The sequence below is a fragment of the Epinephelus fuscoguttatus genome, linkage group LG13, assembly GCF_011397635.1.
Source record: "Epinephelus fuscoguttatus linkage group LG13, E.fuscoguttatus.final_Chr_v1".
NCBI lineage: Eukaryota > Metazoa > Chordata > Actinopteri > Perciformes > Serranidae > Epinephelus > Epinephelus fuscoguttatus.
This window is the reverse complement of record NC_064764.1, coordinates 43,336,758-43,354,954: the sequence shown is the minus strand read 5'-3', so window position 1 is coordinate 43,354,954 and position 18,197 is coordinate 43,336,758. Positions and strand designations below refer to the sequence as shown.

The following is an 18,197-nucleotide window of genomic DNA, read 5'->3' as shown; positions in this document are numbered from 1 at the left end:
TCTCAGTGTCCTCCATCTCTCAGACCAGAGCTCATCTGGTCTCAGACTGTGTGAACCAGGTGAGTGTTTCTGTCTGAGGAATCTGTGTCAGTCTGTCATGTCATCTGTCCACCACATACAGTACATTGATCATTACATCTCTAAATCTTCCATCAACATAATTTAACAGTTACAAAAATCTATCATTCATATTTCAGACCGCTGGGTTTATTTGTTTAATTAGTTTTTTAGAGTCTGCCTGAACCACGACACCACGATTTATTCCCCAAATATTTTCAACCATCTGTCCATCATCAGGGGAGAGGACTACATTTGTCTTCATGTTCCATCCAGTGAGTCAACACCAGATGAAAATGTTGGCACGGTACGTTTCTGCAAACCACAGATACATTACATTTGCATGTTTCATCCGCATCTCATCATATAAAGTGACATCCTATCTGAGCTGACGTGTCATCAGGAGGTGGAGGATGGTGGGACAGCTCAGAGACACACCTGTCAGTCTGCAGACCTCTGTTCAACACCAACAAACTAAATGGACTCATCACCGTGTTTCCAGCAGCTTTCATGGAAACCAAATGTGGCTGGGTTTCAGTGACCTGTTGCTGTAGTGGCAGCCTTGTGGTGTTTTTTGGGTATGAAGTGTTTCCTTATGAGCCATCCGGAAAGGATGAAGGGATGAGGGGAGATTCTAATGACAGGAAGTTTGTTGGTCAGTTAATGAACGTTGTGACGATGGTTTGTTGTTAACTCCCCTCCTCCAGTACAGGACAATGTAAAACATATTATTCCCGCGTCTTCTCTAAAATATGACAGACGAGGCAGAAAGTCAGAATGAGTGATTTTCTTTATTATCAATAAAAAAGTAGGTATAAGATCTCCCTTTACAAATATACCAGGGAAATGCAGCACGTTGTGAACCCCGTCCCCACACGGACAGAGAGCCAGTGACTGCAGACGAGTCACCAACATCTGGAAGGACAGAATCATACATAGACACACGGACGTTTACGTGCACGCTGCCCGACAATGCCATCACAACCACAACTGTCATACGGACACACCTGAACCAGCTGACCACACCTGAAACGCTGCTGCTCATCGCTCTGTGCAGGTACCGTCAGGACTTTGATGACTCACACACAGAGTTGAAACACTTCCTCTAACATTCATCCTGTATTTAAGGTTCAAACACAGAGGCAGTGTTTCCAAACTAAACTAACTGAAAAACAACTAACATCCTTCTTTTTCTTCTTCTAGTCACTTTATGCTACGTTTGTATTGACGGGTTGAACATGTGACCACAGCCAATCACTGATCAGCCACAGAGCGTCAGCAGGAACCTGTCCTGGGTCACCTGTGTGCTCCTCACAGGTTACAGACCAAACAGGAAGTCAGTCACACAAATATTTCTCTACAGCGCCACCAGCAGTCAGAAATCCAGCAAGGACTTGTCAGGCTACAGAGTCGTTACTGAGACTCGTTACTGTGCAACATGTGACTAAATATCCAGTTTTAAGTTTTACCACTGGAGGCGCTGTTCAGCTCAAACAGTCCCACCTGTCAACAACCTTTAAATCATTATAGTCGTGACACTGTCTGTGTTCCAGTATTTAAAGAGACATTAACATATTTTAACATAGTTTTCTCTGTTATCAGATCCAGTCAGGAAGATTTGGAGGACAGTGACGATCAGACAGGTTGATGTGACCACAGAGAGAGAGGAAGATGAATCACAGCTGAGGGAGACTCTGCAGAGGTGCTGGTGGCTGTGGGCCGAGCAGCTGCAGCTTCAGCTGATCGAGAGCTGCTGCTGAGTTTACATGATTATGTTTATTCAGACTGAAAACAGCTGTATTTCCACCTGTGTTCACAGTGTCTCTGTGGAGGTTTGATCGATCAGATCATAATCTGTCATCAATATATTCTGTGTATCCTGTATGTTCAGGATGACACACAGTGATGTAGATTAAACGTCTCCACGATCACTTGTCAGTTCCTGAAATACTAACTCCTTCATGTTTATTTCAGTCACTGTTTAATGTGTTCACCCACAGACAATGATTGATTTTACCTATACGTAATTGTTTCCAAAAACTTTTATTTGTTGAGTAGTGCCACGTTTCAGAGGCATTCAAATACAATCTGAAGATGTGATTAATGATTTTAAATGTCTCTGATAATTAATAACATTATTATTTCAGATGTTTAATCTTCTACAGATTAAATTCTGTACGAGTGATTTCTTCCTTTTTAACAGTCTCATTATACATTTCTGTTTAAACATCCTGAATCCAACATTATCTGATCACCTGAAACTCATCTTAACGCTCTGTGCAGAGGCGTCTCACTGTGATCACATGACTCCTCAGGTCAGCGTTATGTTCTGTACCTGTGTGACAGCGTGCACGTAAACGTCCTGAGAGAGGAAGAGGAAGAGACAGAGGGACAGAGGGTGAAATGCTCCTTAAATAAGACATTAAAAGGCCTCAGAGTTACATTGATCAACACAGAAACCACCCGACTCAACATTTGACCTTTCACAGACACTTCAGGGCAGAAAATAAAACTACAACAAGAAAATGTACAATCAACCCCCCCAAAACTACGTCTGTACGTCTGTGTGTGTGTGTGTGTGTGTGTGTGTGTGTGTGTGTGACGTCCCAGAGATATGCTACAACAGGACAGGAGGCTCCAGACCCAGACTGGAGCTGGAGATGCGTGTGTGTGTGTTCCTACATGTGACGGCCCAAAGAGACGCACCTGTCCTCACACAGTGCGTGTGTGTGTGTGTGTGTGTGTGTGTGTGTGTGTGTGTGTGTGTGTGTGTTAACACGGGCACCATCACTGTCTGATCTCACGGTGCCCTTCACTTTCTATCAGACAGTTTGAGGTACACGCCCACCGGCCCGGTGAGGCAGCAGATAGGACATGAGTTTTGGCTCAGTCAGGAAGATTGAGGGCGAAGCAGCTGGTGTACGTACATACGTGTGTTCAGCTCGCCAAGCGGCTTCATACAGAGAGGAAAGAGACGACAGTGCTGGACCGGTACATTCACTGAGTGAGTGTCTGTCTGGATTTGTTTTTGCTTCATAGAACAAGAGGTGACTTCCTGTTTGGACTGGACCGTCCGATACACACTGCTACACAGCACACAGCTGCGGAGCCAGCGACCACGCGGCTCTGTGGCAACCATGCAGCTTTGCGGCAACCACGCGGCTCTGTGGCAACCATGCAGCTTTGCGGCAACCACGCGGCTCTGTGGCGACCACGCGGCTCTGTGGCGACCATGCAGCTTTGCGGCAACCACGCAGCTTTGCGGCGACCATGCGGCTCTGTGGCGACCATACGGCTCTGTGGCTCTACAGCAGCAAACATAAGTGAAATGCTGCAGAGTAAACATAGAGAACCTCACACTGCGTCTGTGACGTTTGATCCTTCGTTAACAGAGTCAGGTCATTATCTGAAGGTGGAAGTGAAACTGATTCGACGTCAGACTCATCAGAGAACGCCAGGTGAGAGACGTGGTGGCACCTGACTCGTCCTGTGAGGAGGGACGAATGGATGAACGTCCTCACATCAGCACCCTGCCCACCTGACGCTCTCCATGATCTGCTCTGTGCTCAGAGAGGCTGCATGACAGCGAGGCATTGACGAGTGAACACATGTAGAAATGAGAGGCTGAATGAATGACGGAACAGATGAATGAACTGTTGAACTGCATAGAAGCCCGGGGGGTTCTGGTCCATCCTCCCCGAGCGGTCAGGCAATCATCGCGGCCTTTTGCGCGTGACGAAGATGAGGACCCTGCGGATGGCGATGAGGCGGTCCTTGAGTGAGGTCATAGCCAGGATGGTGAGCTGGGCTCGATTCTCCAGAGGAAGGACGGCGAGCAGCCACCAGCACCAGGCAGGTCCACTGGGACTGGCCTGTGGGAGAGAAGAGAGACAGTTGGTCTCTGAGGATCATGACACAGAGGGAGACCTGAGAGGAGCCGCTTCGTACAGTCAGTGAGGGTCACAGAAGGTCACCTGGCCCAACACATGCTGTGTCTTTAACCGCCTGGAAACACGAGGTCGTCTGCTGAGTAGCAACCATAATAAGCCCCAGCCTACCTACAGGCCACGCCCCTTAAAATTTGACAAAAATTTAAATCTACAAAAAAAATCTTCCTGAACAATTAAAGGTCACCCTGATGAACTCTGGACGTTATGATGTCACGTACGCATGACGTAAGAATCGGTCGTATCAAAATATTTTTTTTCTTTTTTATGACTTAAATCAACACCAAATGTGTTTTTAGCCTTGTGAGCCTGATGTCATGGTGCTGATGTCATGGTGCTGATGTCATGGTGCTGATGTCATGGTGCTGGTCCACCAAGTCTCATTCACATGTGATGGAGGACGAGCAAACGACAGAACTTTAATGTGTGATTACTGAAAAGCTGCAAACACTGTGAAGATTAAAGTGTCTGATCAGTCTGACTGCAGACTGAGTTACAGCAGCTGACATGAGTCTGTGAACCTGCAGCTGTATGTTCACCCTGTGTTCAGGTTTAAACACGCAGTGACGGAGGTGATGGAGTTGACAGAGGTGACGGCGGTGACACTGAGCAGGTGTGTGCTGACCTGTGGGTCGGGGTCTTTGCTGGGCAGGTGTCCAAAGTGGCTCAGAATCTGACTCTTCATGTTGTCCTTCAGGGAGGTGAACCAGTTGTTGGCCTGCTCATACACAGAGTCGTGAAGCTTCAGGAGCTCCACCAGCTCCTCCCCCTCCACCTGATTGGACACAGACATTTATGTTAATGAGCACAGAGAGACGACAGACTGAGTCAAACTCAAGACTGTTCTTCCTGCTGCTCAGCTGTCACAGAGCAGCTCCTGGTGAGAACCTGACATCTGACTGACAGCAGCCTGATGGAGACTCTACAGGACACACACACACACACACACACACACACACACACACACACACAGACAGAGCTCACCTTCTTGTCCTCCAGGTACTCGATCTTGGCAGTGTTGTAGCCGTCTCTCTGGCCGTGACTGAGGACCTTAAATCGTGACACGCCAATGGTGTCGACCACTGAACGGCCGTCAGGAAAGAACTTCACGTCTCGGACCTGAAAGAAGTTTGTCTTGTGTTTACACCGGAGGAATCTACAGACCGTTTATATCTTGTGTTTACAGTTCTTTGACTCCACACTGCAAACTAACACCATCCTCCACACACACACACACACACACACACACACACACACACACACACACACACACACACACACTCACCTCCAGCAGGCAGCCATAGTCGGCGAAACCTTTGAGCTCGTCAGCTATGCACATGCCGAACTGCTTGGTGCCTGTCTCCATGGAGCGGCGGATCATGAGGCGGTAGCGCGGCTCAAACACGTGCAGCGGGCAGGGGATGGTGGGGAAGGCCATGGTGCACACAAAGATGGGAACTTCCTGGTTCAAGCTACAACAGACGCAGAGGAGAGGGTGTTGAGATGTTTGTGTGTATCTGCACATCTCAGAAATCACAAATACATCTAAGGTTATAAAAACCATCTGATTCTGTCTGAGACTCATGAATCAAACTGTGACATTAGAGTCTGAACACTAAGCTGAAGAAATCATTCAGTATCTGTTACAATATAGAAACATCCTGTGAGGAGTGTGTTCAAATGTACAGTAAATAAACACTGTCTGTGTGTGTGTGTGTGTGTGTGTGTGTGTCTGTGTCTGTGTCTGTGTGTGTGTGTGTGCGCGCGCAAGACACAGACTTTGACAGCTCCTTCATCTCCTCCTCATGGATCTTCTTTCTCTCAGTCAGCTCGTCTCCAAGGTAACGCTGCAGCACTTCCTCCATCAGCAGGGTCTTCTTGTAGCCCCTGGTGGCCAGAAACTGCAACAGCAACACACGAGCACAGTCACTATGATGTTTATGACATACTAAGATTTTTATTTTAATGATCTGCTGGTCCCAAAAATAACCATTTTATCTGGTCTGACCCACAGTACAAGGAAAAACAACTGAACACAGTGCAGACCAGACTGTATATGAGACTGTGTGTGTGTGTGTGTGTGTGTGTGTGTGTGTGTTTATTAGACTGTGTGTATTTATCAGTCTGTGTGTGTACCTCGGACAGGTTCTCTTTGCACAGAGGACAGTTGGGGTTGTGGTCCAGGCAGCGCTCCAGACACTTGATGCAGAAGGTGTGTCCGCAGGGAGTGGCCACCGGCTCGTAGAACAATCTGGAGAACAGACAGGACAACACATGACAAACGGCACACAGACAAACCTGAAATACTGTGGCCATCAACCCGCCTGTCAGCCGCTGATGTCATGTGTCACACAGAGAGACACGTCCTGAAGACATGACGATATCAAAGTTACTGTTTGAAGTGTATAAGTCAATATTGTTGGTCCTAGTGTGTGTGTGTGTGTGTGAGTGTTACAGTGGACTTTGTGCGGTCACCTCATGCAGAGTGAACACTCCATGTCTCCACTGTCCAACAGCTCAGCAGGAAACGTCCTCCCTCTGTTCACTGCGGCCGTCTGAACGCTGCTCGCCTTGTCTGTACAAAACAACACAGTGTCATCACGTCAGTGTGTGTGTGTGTGTGTGTGTGTGTGTGTTCAGGTTATTTATTACCCAGAGAGCACAGACTGGGACGCTGTGTGAAACATAAAATAAAAACAGGACGCAGTGATGTGTGAATCTTTTCTGACCTTCTGGTCAGAGATATTTAACCCTTTGGACTCTGGTCAGTGTCAACAGGAGTGTTTCTGCTTCCTGTGATGTCATTTCTTTGAAAATCTTTAAATGCTTCTTATCCCTAAAACCTGTACAACCTGAGCTAGAAGCTCATGTCGGTCAATAAACCAGAATTTAAGTGCTCAAAATATTAAAATCGTGTCAATAAAAAACTGGACAGATTTTCCACAGATTCCTCTGGCGCCATCGTGCATGTGTTCATGTGTTCATGTGTGCATGTGTGCATGTGTCTGCAGCTCAGTGATGTCATCATAAACCTACAGACAGCGTGATGACAGTGAAGGCCTCAGTTTTCTGCTGCAGACAGAATGAACGCTGCTTCGTTTAAATCAGTTCTTATTTTACATCTATTTTAATAACCATCTGTTACAGCTGTCTGCTGATGTCTTTTTGTTAAAGGGTTAATATTCAAACTGTTTAAAACCTTTACTGTTTTTTTTAAATTCATGCTCTGTCTGTCATTAATAATCTTCTTGTGATGACACAATAAATTAACTAAATTCAGCTGTTAACAATGATTCAAAGCAAACTGCAGTCGGTCAATAACATGAGTCACTGCAGTTTGTATGTAACAGAAACTTCTCATTATGGAGCATGTCACTGGTGTGACTGGTGTCACTGGCAGAGACATCAGTCTGTTCCATTGCTCATCTGTGTGTCCATGTATGTGTAGGTCCTAACATGAGGTGTGGTCAGGAGCATTGTTGGTGTGTTGGTATTTACAGGCAGCAGGAAGCAGCCAACATAAACCTGGTCTACAGTCAGAATGGTGCAGAGTTTCCTGCTGTTTAAAGGACATATTATTCAGACAGTAAGATGGGCCTATACAGGAGGGTTCACAACACGTGCACACTCTGCTTGTTACACACACAGGGAGCGTGGAGGGGCTGCAGGTGGGTGAAATAAAACATCATGAATCAGGAAAATGTGAATGACCTTCTGTAAAATGTGAACATGGCAGAGCTGCTGTCTGACTCCACATTAATAGAGACGCGGTCCACATTTACAGTCGAGGAGCAGCAGAGTAACTTCACTGATTATTTCAGAAGCTAAAGTTTAGCTGTGTTTCCTCTGTCAGGTTCATAACTACAGTTTGTAGTTTAGCTGCAGTGACATCACAGCTCTGACTGTGTTACTGTCTGCAGGAAACAACTCACTGCTCCTGTTTACAGAATCTTCTGTGTACATATCAGGTCACCTGCTGCAGGTGGATTTAAGAGGGAATGATGGATGACACTGTGATTGGTTGAATCCATGTTACACCCAAAACCCATCTATAGTTAATTCCAGGACTAAATACAACCTCTTTGTGTCCAGATAATGAGCTGTTGAACTGGCTAAAGTGGTTGGATTCACCCTGAATGCACCTTATGAGCTATAGATGATTTAAACGGGGCCCCCAGGTCTGAATGAACAGAATCTACAACATGTAATTCTTCATCATACTTCCTGCTTTGTTTACTTGTTAATGTGCCATTCAAATGGTGATATTTCCCACTTTACTTAAAGGCAACACAAAGAATATAACAGTGATGTGTTCACTGAAATTAGACCAAGAATTACTTATGATAGTTCTGTATGAGCTGATGATATCATGAAGTGAACCCATGTCTGTCCTACCAGGTTTGAGCAGTTTGGAGGGTGTGTTGAAGATGGCTGAGGGTCCATCCCCACTGTGTTTCCTCTTGAGGCCACCAGGGGGCGGTGGCAGGGCAGCCAGGACGTCAGCCAGGCTCTTGGTGCTCCCCTCCCCGACAGTGCGCTCCGATTTACCAGGAGACGCAGCCGAGAGTCTGGAGTTGTCCACCGGAGTGCTTTTAGTCACACTGAACTCTGAGTCCTGGACACACAGACAGACAGACAGACAGACATCAGTCATGAAGGGACAATCGTTCTGCAGTCACACAACTTTTGGGGATGAGATACTGAGACAATGGATGTCAGTCTGTGAGCAGGTACCTGTGAGGAGGAGGAGGAGGAGGAGGAGGAGGAGGAGCCAGGTTTCTGTGCCAGGGGCCTCAGGGACCGGAGCAGGGCAGGGGGTTTGATGAGGCGGGTGGCCAGCCCCCCCTGCAGCGGGTGTAGCGGCGTTGGCATGTCTTCATTCTCAAAGACAGAGGAGAACACCTCACTGAGGACCTGCAGGATGAGACAAGACACCTGAGTCATGTTTACAGTTCACTCACATGTCAGCAGAGGCAGACAGAGACATGTGTTCTACACCTGTATTCTGACAACAGGTGAGTTTATAATAACAGTCAGAATAAAACTGCCTCATGACCACATCAGTCAGAGGAAGCCGGCTCCATCAGTGAGGGGGTGTAAACCTCTGCTCATCTGTTTATTAGGAAAACAGACTGATTGTTTCTCTGTGGTTGGAGTTAATATTTTCTTCCTGAACATGTTTGCTCCATCTGAGGGGAACATCAGGTGACGTAGCTGCTGCACGCACCAACATGCTGCACTAACTGTTTGTATGCTCCAGAAGATTGTTCATTAAGTCAAAAAATATTTAGCGCTGTGCTCTTGCTGCGTCCTGATGTCAGTGCTGTGTTATAACTGTGTTCTTTCACATCGGGCTCGTAAACACACGTCTGATCAGATCTCTTTACTTAGTGTCCATGTAAACAGTTCAGTATGAGTCTGTGTCGTCTGTATGAAATCACAGGTCCTGTGATCTTCTCTTTGCACAGACATCAATGAATTGTGACATTCGTTCACACTTTGCCATGTAATAAAAGTCAGAAGTTGAAAAACATTATGTGAGAGGATGAATAACGAATGTTGTAGTATTTTAATTCAAAGTAGCTTCTCTCACCTTCTGAGCCTCCAGTCTGACTTTGGTCCAGTCCGGCTTCAGAGCCACACACATGAAATATTCCTGTAAGGCCTCATCGTTCCTGCCGGCTTCACTCAGCGCCGTGGCCTTCAGACAGTGAGCCTGAAATTAACAGACAAATAGTGTGATTAACAACATCCAGTATTTTCTCCTTCTACAAAGAGAGAAAAAGACCCTCAGTGGGCACCTTTACATGCACACTAATATTCCACTGTTATTCTGAACATGAGGTCATGTAAACATGTTCTGCTGAGATCATCCAAATTTTTGAAGGACAAAATTCAGAATATTTAGTGCATGTGAAGACAGTCGGTGTTTCTGTCTGCTCTTGTCAGCAGGTGTTTTATAACAGGATGTGATGGATCATTCGTTATTGTATGTTTCATTATAAACTCCTTGAAACCAAATGTCTTGCTGGCAACAGCTTTTAAAACTGCAGTAAGTTTAAAGTCATCATTCATTGTCCGCTAACATCACTAACAGCTTCAGTACCAACTAATAATGTGGTTATTTCTATACCAACAATTTACATGTAGCAAACAGAAAATATAAATATGTCTTTTATCACAACTACCAGATAAAAACAGTGTGTGTAAAACTGTCTATAAAGCAGTCACCTGCAGCACAGACATTATGTAGTTTTTATAAAAACGATTTTTAAAGATTACAGCTGATCATTAACATCTATGTTCAGTGGCAGTATACTCTGAGGGGTTTACTGTGACCTGCAGGGGGCGCTGTTGCCTGTCAGCAGGACACACAACAACTATCTGATGTTAATGAACATATGATCCATATATATAGAGATGATCTGGACTCAGGTGTGTTTGACTCCGCCCTGCAGGTCCACGTCAGAGCTGCGTCTCACCTTTGGCCACAGAGGTTTGATCCGACAGAGGCAGTTGGCGTCCTGCACGGCCTGACTGAAGTTCCTCATCTCAATGTGCAGCTTGGCCCGTTGGCACAGCAGTCTGCCTGAAGAGGGCGCTGTAGACCACAGAGAAACACACACACACACACACACACACACACACACACACACACAATCAGGTCAGTGAAAACGCCTCTAACGGACAGACAGGTTCTTCTAGGTCTGACAGAAGTAGGCCAACAATGTCCCGTGTGCTAGAGACGTGTTTGTCATGTGACAACGCTGACGAGCTCCTTATATAAAACTTATATAGTTCTGATAGGTCAGAGTGTGTCACTGGACAATTACCTCTTTATTTCCGTTATACAACACACACACACACACACACACACACACACACACACACGGGAGCAAGCAGGTTTGTGTGCCACACTTTAGTCATCATTACATAAACATTATGTTCACACTTTTATACAAGTCTTCTCTGTTATTAAGGACCAAGGCTGAGAGTGTTGTCTCAAATTGTCAATTTACACATTGACAATAAACTGGACTGGGTTAAGAACACTAACGCTCTCTACAGGAAGGGCCAGAGCCGTCTCTATTTTCTGAGGCGACTGAGGTCCTTCAACATCTGCCGGACCATGCTCAGGATCTTCTATGAGTCTGTGGTGGCCAGTGCTATCCTCTATGCTGTTGTGTGCTGGGGCAGCAGGCTGAGGGTGGCGGACGCCAACAGACTCAACAAACTGATCCACAAGGCCAGTGACGTCGTGGGAACGGAGTGTGACTCTCTGATGGTGGTGTCAGAGAGGAGGATGCTGTCTAAGCTACGAACTATCTTGGACAATGTCTCACACCCACTCCACCATGTGCTGGTCAGGCACAAGAGTACTTTCAGTGGGAGACTCATACCACCAAGATGTACCACTGAGCGCCACAGGAAATCATTCCTGCCTGTGGCCATCAAACTGTACAACTCCTCCCTCTGAGTGGCCCTGAGACTATTTCACACACTGCAGTAATTTAATCTAACTTGTGCAATAACCCCATTCACCCTGACTGTATATATTCTGTTTGTGTAAATAATCTTGTTCAGTTTACAATAATATATATATATATATATATATATATATATATATATATAATGTATATATATATATATATATACAGTACAGGCCAAAAGTTTGGACACACCTTCTCATTCAATGCGTTTTCTTTATTTTCATGACTATTTACATTGTAGATTCTCACTGAAGGCATCAAAACTATGAATGAACACATGTGGAGTTATAAAAAAAGGTGAAATAACTGAAAACATGTTTTATATTCTAGTTTCTTCAAAATAGCCACCCTTTGCTCTGATTACTGCTTTGCACACTCTTGGCATTCTCTCCATGAGCTTCAAGAGGTAGTCACCTGAAATGGTTTTCCAACAGTCTTGAAGGAGTTCCCAGAGGTGTTTAGCACTTGTTGGCCCCTTTGCCTTCACTCTGCGGTCCAGCTCACCCCAAACCATCTCCATTGGGTTCAGGTCCGGTGACTGTGGAGGCCAGGTCATCTGCCGCAGCACTCCATCACTCTCCTTCTTGGTCAAATAGCCCTTACACAGCCTGGAGGTGTGTTTGGGGTCATTGTCCTGTTGAAAAATAAATGATGGTCCAACTAAACGCAAACCGGATGGGATGGCATGTCGCTGCAGGATGCTGTGGTAGCCATGCTGGTTCAGTGTGCCTTCAATTTTGAATAAATCCCCAACAGTGTCACCAGCAAAACACCCCCACACCATCACACCTCCTCCTCCATGCTTCACAGTGGGAACCAGGCATGTGGAATCCATCATCACCTTTTCTGCGTCTCACAAAGACACGGCGGTTGGAACCAAAGATCTCAAATTTGGACTCATCAGACCAAAGCACAGATTTCCACTGGTCTAATGTCCATTCCTTGTGTTTCTTGGCCCAAACAAATCTCTTCTGCTTGTTGCCTCTCCTTAGCAGTGGTTTCCTAGCAGCTATTTGACCATGAAGGCCTGATTCGCGCAGTCTCCTCTTAACAGTTGTTCTAGAGATGGGTCTGCTGCTAGAACTCTGTGTGGCATTCATCTGGTCTCTGATCTGAGCTGCTGTTAACTTGCGATTTCTGAGGCTGGTGACTCGGATGAACTTATCCTCAGAAGCAGAGGTGACTCTTGGTCTTCCTCGGTCCTCATGTGTGCCAGTTTCGTTGTAGCGCTTGATGGTTTTTGCGACTCCACTTGGGGACACATTTAAAGTTTTTGCAATTTTCGGACTGACTGACCTTCATTTCTTAAAGTAATGATGGCCACTCGTTTTTCTTTAGTTAGCTGATTGGTTCTTGCCATAATATGAATTTTAACAGTTGTCCAATAGGGCTGTCGGCTGTGTATTAACCTGACTTCTGCACAACACAACTGATGGTCCCAACCCCATTGATAAAGCAAGAAATTCCACTAATTAACCCTGATAAGGCACACCTGTGAAGTGGAAACCATTTCAGGTGACTACCTCTTGAAGCTCATGGAGAGAATGCCAAGAGTGTGCAAAGCAGTAATCAGAGCAAAGGGTGGCTGTTTTGAAGAAACTAGAATATAAAACATGTTTTCAGTTATTTCACCTTTTTTTGTTAAGTACATAACTCCACATGTGTTCATTCATAGTTTTGATGCCTTCAGTGAGAATCTACAATGTAAATAGTCATGAAAATAAAGAAAACGCATTGAATGAGAAGGTGTGTCCAAACTTTTGGCCTGTACTGTATGTGTACATATATATATATATATACACACATATATCCACCCTCCTGTATCTCCACCCTCCTGTATCCCCACCCTCCTGTATCCCCACCCTCTAGTATCTCCACCCTCTAGTATCTCCACCCTCCTGTATCCCCACCCTCCTGTATCCCCACCCTCTAGTATCTCCACCCTCCAGTATCCCCACCCTCCTGTATCCCCACCCTCTAGTATCTCCACCCTCCAGTATCCCCACCCTCCAGTATCTCCACCCTCCTGTATCCCCACCCTCCTGTATCCGCACCCTCCAGTATCTCCACCCTCCAGTATCCCCACCCTCCTGTATCTCCACCCTCCAGTATCTCCACCCTCCTGTATCTCCACCCTCCTGTATCCCCACCCTCTAGTATCTCCACCCTCTAGTATCTCCACCCTCCAGTATCCCCACCCTCCTGTATCCCCACCCTCTAGTATCTCCACCCTCCAGTATCCCCACCCTCCAGTATCTCCACCCTCCAGTATCCCCACCCTCCTGTATCTCCACCCTCCAGTATCCCCACCCTCCAGTATCCCCACCCTCCTGTATCCCCACCCTCTAGTATCTCCACCCTCCAGTATCCCCACCCTCCTGTATCCCCACCCTCCAGTATCCCCACCCTCCAGTATCCCCACCCTCCTGTATCCCCACCCTCCAGTATCTCCACCCTCCAGTATCCCCACCCTCCAGTATCTCCACCCTCCTGTATCTCCACCCTCCTGTATCCCCACCCTCCAGTATCTCCACCCTCCAGTATCTCCACCCTCCAGGACTGTGACACTGCATTAGGTCAACTACAGCAGGATGGGGAATGTGGCTCCTCAAGCTGGAGGTGCGTTAACAGAAGGTGGATGACCTACATGCTCACACACACAAAATACAAGACATGAGGAGTCATAGATCCACCATGGGCTGTAACACCAGAGGAAACTGGATATGCAGTTATATTTCACCATCTTTCCTCCTGTTTCAGTCTGACCTTCATCGTCTCCTCTCCCTCCTGAGCAGGTTTATTTCATATTAAATCACTGTATTAATTGTTCCTGCCTTGGTTGTGTTACCCTGCAGAGCGAGCCTCACTGCCCATTATCATATCAGTGTCATTGTGTGCATGCAGTGTGTAACATGTGACACGTGACACGGGTGAAACTGCCTAGATGGCGCAGGTTGGATAACAGCGGTATTTGTGCTGACACCATGAGCCTGTTTTGCTCATCCTACATCACAGACACACCACATGGCCTCCTGCTGCATTTGTTGGGAAACACTGATTGGCAGAGACAAAGCTGTGAAGACACTGTGTCCTCCCGTCACCCAGAGTCCTTCCAGAGACAGAAGGCATGAATCAATATTGATCCGGGCACAGAAATATCTGTAAACGTGCCACTGAGCACAAAATGAGACCAGAATCTAATCCTTCTGCTTTCAGGTCCAGTTGTGCCTTGTTTGAGTCGTTGAGCTATTCAAGGAGCACAGGAAATTGATTTTAAATGTGGCTCTGATATGTAGGCCAGAGGTGGAGAGAGGTCGCTTTGGCTTTCTGTGGGGATTCAAAGTGAGCAACATGAGAGCAACCCTGGCCCTCGATTAATGAAACATGCTGGCACTCTTTATGTAATATGCCAACATGAGGGAACAGAACATTCTGTGTTCTGGCTCCGCTGCTTCAGGATGACGCTTCAAGTCACAACAATCCCACAGAGAAAGTGAAGGAAAGTAGGTTGTTGTTCTGATGATGTCGTACAGCAACAGGTCGTTATAAACATGTCTTCACCCTGTGTGTTATCTAACACATGTCAACTACACGCTTATGAAACACTGAGAGTGACAGGAGGGGTTCAGGCTGAAGTCCAACTGGGTCTGTCCCACCTAACAAATGTCTTCATGCAGTTTAGAACCAGTTTGTATATAAAGACAATATATTATGGATTTAACCCTTTGAAATCTGGGGCAACGTCACTTCTGTTGTGCTGCAAGTATTCAAACCTGTGAGCTCAGAGCAGCAAAGACACAATGAGCACCTTGATAAAAAAAAATAAAAAAGTTACATAAACTTCAAAATATAATAGATTTAGAAAAATATTTTTACAAACCTGCAAGAAACTATATTTCTAATCATCATTATTAAATATTTAAAATCATGTTACATCATTATTATAATTTTAAGCTCTTTCCCAGGTCACTTCCTTGTTTCTCCTTTTTTAAAGCCAATTTTTGATTTATACTAATGTCTTGCTGATTATTTGGGTCACTTCTTCTTTGGTTGCTGATGACACCCCCCCCCCCCCCATGTGTTTGGGCGAGCCCTGGCCCTGTGCAGGTTTCAGAGGGTTAACGGGGGCAGAATAACACCACATGCGTCTGTCCTGTACCTGCTGATGACTGCACAGCTCTGCAGATCAGACACACAGAACATGGTGTAGATGTGTCGTTGAAAAGCTCCGGATCAATAAGTGTGCTGCTTAGGTAACACGGTCTCGTGCGTCATGTAACGTCTGACCTCAGTGCAGTTTGGATAGGTGGGACTGGCGCCACTCACCGGTGACATCGGGGAACTACACTAACAAAAAGTAGGTCAGCTAAGATGAATTCTGTAGTTTGGATGAAAACTTGTCCCATTTTAATAAGAAATGAAAACATGGCGGATGTTTGAGTGATCACATGTGTGTTCTTACCCAGGTCCACTGCTGCATCATATTTCTCCAGGGCCTCAGGGAGCTTCTGGTTCTTCCACAGGGCCTCTCCCTCGGTCCACAGTCTGCGGGCTCTGCTCTCGGCATCAAACAGTTTGTCCAGCAGCCCGCTGAGAACAACATCCAACCTGAGTCCATCCTTCCTGTTGAACTTGTGTCTGCAGCGGACACACTCTCTGACCGAGTCTCCCTCCAAACACCGCCTGCAGAAAGTGTGTCCACACTCCACGGTGGTGGGCTCATGGAGCAGACACTTACAGAGGCGACATGAAAACAAGTCCAGAGCTTCATCATCTCCACACTCCCCATCACTGTCCCCTCCGTCCTCCCCACTGCTGCTGCTGCAGCCTTTACCGTGCCCGTTTACAGTCCCGGTGATGCCCAGGTCCTTCTCCCGGAGGGTCCGGCCGATGGTGTCCACCAGCAGGGACAGCTCCTCCGGCCTCAGTTTGCCCAGGTTGGCCGCTGTGCAGTACGAGTCCAGAGCCTCAGATACCCGGCCTGCTCGGGCCAGAGAGTCGGCCTTCCTCAGACACAGCCCCCGGTCCGGCTGCTGGAGGTCTGACAGCTGGGAGCTGTAGATCTCCACCGCCAGGCTGAAGTCTCCGGCCCGGCTCGCCTCCTCCGCCACCTCCAGCATCTCTGGACAGATCCCCGCAGCTCCGGGGTTGGACAGCGGGTGGACGAAGATCTCGCCCAGGTGAGACCTGACTCCTGTCTCCATCCTCCTCTTCCTCTTTAACTCAGACAGATGATGAAGAGGTTCACTGAGAGTCAGACAGGAGCTGACCTGAGTCCCCGCACTGATCTCAGATCATAGCCCAAAGTAAGATAAAGTGTTAATTAATTTCTGATCAACCCAAACCTCCGACTGAGCCCGACTCCCCCCGACAGCCATGGGCAGTATGTGAGGACTCACTGAGAGCCACAGACCCGCACCAACGGTCCCCTGTGGAACATGGTCTGTGTCAGGGTCTCTGCAGGGTCAGCACCGGCTCTGCTGCCCGGAGGTCGGTCACACTGACCGGAGCCTGCCGCCTGTCACACCTCTGGAAACGTCTCTAACACACAATCTGAAACTTGACAGATTTTGTTGCTTTAATAAAAATATGTCCAGTGTTTTGTGAGTCCGCTGGGTGAAGTCCTCCGTGCTCAGCAAGACAGTAAGAAGCTTAATTTCCTTTTAGTCTGTCGCGTTAAACTCGGTGTTGAGATACTGTTCAAACTCAACAGAAGCCGAGTCTAGCTTTTAAAACAGTTAACAACACATACAGTCCAGGCTTAAATAAAGAGATCTGAGATACAGAGCCATAAATCCGGTCTGAGCTCGAGTCAGCTGCAGCTCATCGGCCGTTGTTTTTATGTAAGAGACGAAGAGCCGAGAGCTAGCTGACGGTTAACGAGCTAACACCGCCCCGAAACTACACCAACTATTACTAAAACGACCTATTAAAATACAAAGTGTATCAAACCGGGTCCGTTCGTCCCGTCCTGTCCGTTAACACCGAGAAAACCCCGGAGAGATTAGCGCCGCCGCGGTGGGGTTCTCCATCTTGGTCGTTAGCCAGTTAGCTTCAGATGCTAAAGGTTGTTGCTTCTTTGGATAGCTGTACAGGGCGTCACGTGACGGCTGAGCCGCGCTCCTATTGGCTGATAAGTGGCTCACTTATATAACGCAGTGATATTGTATAACCTGAGTGGTGACAGAGGCCGAGTGTGTGTGTGTGTGTGTGTGTGTGTGTGTGTGTGTGTGTGTGTGTGTGTGTGTGTGTGAGCGTGAGTGAGTGAGCTTCATCCAAACAAACTCACAACACGTGACATCACACAGAGGTGTGCCCAGGTGAGACACTAGAACCATCACTTCCTGGTCAGATCCCTGTTCACTGTGTTACAGCTGCTGTGTAACTCTGAGTTGAGCTGTGAGACTGATTCACTGTTTATGTAAGACTTTATATAAGCTCTGTTTCAGGTCTGTTTATGGAGCTGAACACACATCATCATGTTCCACACTCAGCAGCTCCTGGATCTGGACCAGTCCTCAGGTCAGCTCCTGGATCTGGACCAGTCCTCAGGTCAGATCCTGGATCTGGACCAGTCCTCAGGTCAGCTCCTGGATCTGGACCAGTCCTCAGGTCAGATCCTGGATCTGGACCAGTCCTCAGGTCAGATCCTGGATCTGGACCAGTCCTCAGGTCAGATCCTGGATCTGGACCAGTCCTCAGG

The 18,197-nt window shown here is 46.9% G+C and overlaps 1 protein-coding gene across 1 annotated transcript; it reads right to left on the bottom strand.

The window, feature by feature from the left end:
* Nucleotides 1-829: 829 nt before the first annotated feature.
* On the bottom strand, nucleotides 830-17,669 carry lonrf2 (LON peptidase N-terminal domain and ring finger 2). Its single transcript, XM_049594166.1, has 12 exons — nucleotides 15,957-17,669; nucleotides 10,487-10,605; nucleotides 9,598-9,720; nucleotides 8,739-8,918; nucleotides 8,400-8,619; nucleotides 6,480-6,579; nucleotides 6,141-6,255; nucleotides 5,784-5,905; nucleotides 5,290-5,476; nucleotides 4,989-5,123; nucleotides 4,630-4,779; nucleotides 830-3,929 (listed from the first exon to the last, which is right to left on the bottom strand). Exons 1-12 carry the CDS (start codon nucleotides 16,696-16,698, stop codon nucleotides 3,771-3,773), a joined length of 2,352 nt encoding a protein of 783 aa, XP_049450123.1. The 5' UTR covers nucleotides 16,699-17,669; the 3' UTR covers nucleotides 830-3,770.
* Nucleotides 17,670-18,197: the final 528 nt, after the last annotated feature.